At 49.5% G+C, this 4,382-nt stretch overlaps 1 protein-coding gene across 1 annotated transcript; it reads left to right on the forward strand.

The window, feature by feature from the left end:
* Window positions 1–242: 242 nt before the first annotated feature.
* CECR5 (cat eye syndrome chromosome region, candidate 5) lies at window positions 243–4,163 on the forward strand (the record flags this gene model as incomplete). The annotated part of the gene is made up of 6 exons (XM_010186601.1): window positions 243–355; window positions 1,542–1,635; window positions 2,107–2,140; window positions 2,538–2,712; window positions 3,024–3,212; window positions 3,794–4,163. Coding segments are annotated over 6 exons (975 nt in total), but the record flags the coding sequence as incomplete, so codon positions are not given.
* Window positions 4,164–4,382: the final 219 nt, after the last annotated feature.

A 4,382-nucleotide genomic window follows, 5' to 3' on the forward strand; every position in this document is an offset into this window, starting at 1 on the left:
GGCTTCATCAGGGCTCCCCCAGTTCAAGTGTCACGGCTTTGGAGGGGAGCCCACACAGCGCGACTGCCTTGGAAGGGGTGAAGGTGCTGGGAGTGGCCGCACCACCACCGAGTGCCCGGCCTTGCCTCGGCCTGAGGGAACAGAGGGAGGCTGGTGGCAGCCGGGGTCAGGGGTGCGACCTGACCACAGGGAGAAGAGGGGAAATCTTCCCCTGGCTCTCAGCCTTCTCCTCCCTCCCGCAGGTGTCTCCGGAGCAGGTGATCCTGTCCCACAGCCCCCTCCGGCTCTTCAGCCACTTCCACCAGAAGTGCATGCTGGTGGACGGGCAGGGGCCTGTGGAGGAGAATGCCCTGAAGTATCCTTTGCTGTGGTGCTGCCTTTGTCTTGTGGTGCTCTGCGCTTCCCACTGCAGCCTTCCAGCCAAATGCTGCTGCTCCTGCCCTGCCCCTGGCACTCACTCCTTCAGCTTGTACAAGCGCAAGGAAACAGAAAGGTCACTGGTCTCATCCAATGGAGAGGCTCAGGTGCAGGCACTAACTGTTGATCTCCATCTTGGTTACCTCCTGGCTGTCCTTGTTCTGTGTTTGGCTTCTCGCACTGATTACCTCTCCTGTGATTGCTGTTTGTATTGGCGGGATGTCACCATGAGAACTTCATCAGCTTTGGACCTCTGTCATTTCTAAGATTAAAATTGTGCTCCTCCCATTCTTTCATAGCAAAGTGCATTAGAGATCACTCCCACCTCTCCCACAGCTAAGGTTTTCCTCAGGAATCTGACAGCAATTGAAGGCACTCAAACATCATTAGAGCCACAATGTCCCAGTGCATGGACGTAGTCTAAATGACAATCCCACATGCATGTTGCCTAGCTGAGGCAAGGGCACAGCAGCTCTGATATATCCCATGTCTGCAGGGAGGGAAGAACTGCCTGCAGAGTTTGCGACATCTCAGTCTGTACACACAGTCATCCCTTGTACTTAACATTTAACTTCATTTGGTACAAAACCTTGGCCCGTCTCTATTATCCAAGGCCAGTAGGGTGAGCTAAGGGCAAGGTGTTTGGCAAGTAAATGCAACTAATCCTTCACCTGTGCAGTTTTATCAGCACAGACCATTTTCTTTTCACCAGTTGAGCTGAGCAGAGCTTCACTGATTCTGCTTCTAGCCAAGAAGCCTGACCAGCCCCCTGTGCTGCACCAATACAAGAACCCTGGCCTTAAAGGTCTCCCAAAGCACATCCATTCTGTCTTGGAGTGACCTCTGCTCTTTGCCTAATTCCAAGGACTGCTGATCACAAGCTAAATCACCCCAGTCTTTTTTTTTTTTTTTTCCTCCTGTAACCTTTAGGGCCTACCTTTAGGTTGAAGCACAGCACACAGTTTGACTGGAAGCTGTAAGCTTGTGTATCACCAGGTAAAATAACTGCTCTGCTACTAGGACTTGTATACCTTAATCCGGTAGATGCTTTTGCAAGTAACTTAAAAAAACAGTCACTTTAAAAAGAGAAAGTCTCCACAACTTTCCTTGATGAACTGAAATAGCCTGGGATTCAAGCATGTGGTCACCATAGAGGCACTGAGGAAGGCATATCCTCTGTTAGACATGGTGGATCAGAGCCGCAGGCCAAAAGAGCTGGTAATGTCCTGATGCATCAGTAAAACAGGTGGTCTGGTGTGGTGGTGCTTAAAATGTATAGCATGGGGTGGGGAAGCTGCAAAGGCACAGAGCGGCTGGCTGCTAGCAAGAGACTGGGACCTGTACTGAGCAGCCAGCACCTCTTTGCTCTTTGCAGTGTTGGCTCCTCCTGGAAGGGCAGTAACTTTCCCCTTTCCTTTCTTATGCCACACCTGTCCTTCATTGCTATTCCTTGCAGTAAGTGGTAAGATGGTTTGGTTGACATCTCCAGCTCTGAGACAGAAATGCAAGAACTATGAAATATGATCTGGGAAGGGGGTTGGGGGAAATCTTTCTTCAGGATGCCAGGTGGCCTTGTCCTGCCTCTGCATGGGACTGCCTTGGCAGGTTCAAAGGAAGCATTTTTAGTTTTGTTTTAGAGACGGCATTAGGTTTTGCATTACTAACCTAGCCTTTGTTTTTTTCTGGCAGCCACCTCCAGCCACTGGCTTCCCCACTATAGAAGGTAAGCAATAGGCTGTGTTTACATATGAACAGCAAGCAGAAATAACAGTCAGGCAAGCCAGCTGGGATGAGAGCTAACAATGTGCTCTCAGCTCATTGGTGTCCACAGGCAGTATCTTCAGAGGACGTGGTCAGGAGGCAGCCTTGCTGCCCTCATGCAGCACGAAGCACAAGGTTGCTAAAAGCAAAACCAACTTCTCTCTGTGCCATGCTCCAGCATCTGGGACCAGTGGTGCATGTGGTGCAAACTGAAGCCCTGACACCAGCCGTGTTCCAGTGGTAGCTGTATTAGCCAGGGCATCCCAGCAGAGGAGTGTTTTTAGCTATTGGGTGGCTTTTAGTAGTGGGTCCTGTACTAGGATACCGTGAGCTTCCAAGCATCTCTTGAAATCTTACAGGGGTGATTCTGTTTGGTGAGCCAGTGAGGTGGGAGACAAGTCTGCAACTTATTATTGATGTACTCCTGAGCAACGGGAACCCTGAGGCAGAGCTGCAAAATATACCATACCCCCATCTGCCCATCCTTGCCTGCAACATGGATCTCCTGTGGATGGCCGAAGCCAAGATGCCTAGGTGAAAAGCATGTGTGGTATTTGGTTTAGCTTACTTCATACATCTCTCCTGCAGATGATCCTTTCTTACTACATTTTTTAGCATTAGAGTTTGACTGTATGGCATAATTAGCTGCAGAGATAGGAAAACTGCATGAGAAACAAAGACTTGAACATTTCAATAAATAAAAGCCAGACCACTGCCTGTGCAGGTGTGTGTGTGTAGGGTAGCTTGGTGGTACCCTGGCTACAGGAGGTGGTCCTCCTCACTGAGGAGTGTTTGCTACTTAAGTGGTGTGACAGGGGATACTGATGACCTCCTTTCTGGAGCAGGTTTGGCCATGGCACTTTCCTTCTCTGCTTGGAGACCATCTACAAGAAAGTGACAGGCCGGGAGCTGAAGTATGAGGCCTTGATTGGCAAACCCAGCACAGTCACCTACTGCTATGCCGAATACTTGATAAAACAGCAGGCAGAGAAACAGGGCTGGAAGGCTCCCATCCGACGCCTCTATGCAGTTGGGTAAGAGACTGTTTTTCCTGCTGGTTTCCTTAGGGAGTTGCATGCTGACTTCTCTTAAGTGGGGTTTTTTAATGGATATTTCTAAAAGGAATACCAAAATCCCCATGGCGTCTCTGGAGCCTCACATCCTCGAACAGAGGCTTGCTAGCTTTTTGCACCCTCACTTTTAATCATTTGAAGGGCCCTGTCAGCCTGGCAAAGCTGTTACTGTAGGATGCAGAGTGCATGTAGCATCATTGGATTAAAGAAACAGTTAGGAGACCCACATGTAGTACCATTAGCCCAGTTAGGCCAAACAGTTTGGAATTTTAGAGAATACATTACAGTAATGGATGAAACTGCTTTGGATGTGTCTTTCTCCCCTTTGAAAGATGTTTGTGAAGCATGTGGCTTTCACCACAGCTGAACAGCACCCACCAGGAGGTGGACTCACTGGCCCAGTCTGGGTGGTTCTCATTGATGTTAGCAAATTCCTCACGCCCCTTCCTCCCTTGGTGCTACCTTAATTCCAGTCTGCCAGAGCCAGAAATCAATGCATGGTCTAGTGTCTCATTTCTGTTTCATACTGTGACCTTATCCAGGGATAACCCTATGTCTGATGTCTATGGGGCAAACCTCTACAACAGCTACCTCAAGTCAGCTCACCAGAACCAGGTCCAGACTGGAGAGAAGAGGAGCCCACAGCCAGCCAGTCCCCAAACTGAGGATCACTTGGAGCTGGGGAAGGACTGCAACAATTCTGTGGAGAGTTGCGAGTCGATTCTGGTCTGCACTGGGGTCTACCGCCACAATGCGGATGTTCCCAGTAAAATGAAGGGGTGCACACCAGAGACCGTGTTTCACGGCCATCGAGACTTCTGCTTTGACCCAAGCCTGGTGGAGGCAAGTAACATAGTGCAGGATGTTAATGATGCCGTGCAACTTGTTTTCAAGAAGGAGAACTGGAGCTAGGGTTAAGACAGGTGTGCCTAAAGATCTACTGTCAGGGGTTTTATGCACTGGAAAGGGAATAAGGGAAGAACAGGGAGAGACCTGGGGTGATCTTCTAATCTAGCCAACATGAAAGAAAACTCCCTGTCTCAGCACTAAAAGCCCCTTGTTTTTACTGACACTCATCTGCAGTCCTGCCAGCAGGCTTTAAACTGTGAACGTACATTGCCGCCATCGACA

Source organism: Mesitornis unicolor, unplaced genomic scaffold (assembly GCF_000695765.1).
Source record: "Mesitornis unicolor isolate BGI_N332 unplaced genomic scaffold, ASM69576v1 scaffold40626, whole genome shotgun sequence".
Taxonomy (NCBI): domain Eukaryota; kingdom Metazoa; phylum Chordata; class Aves; order Mesitornithiformes; family Mesitornithidae; genus Mesitornis; species Mesitornis unicolor.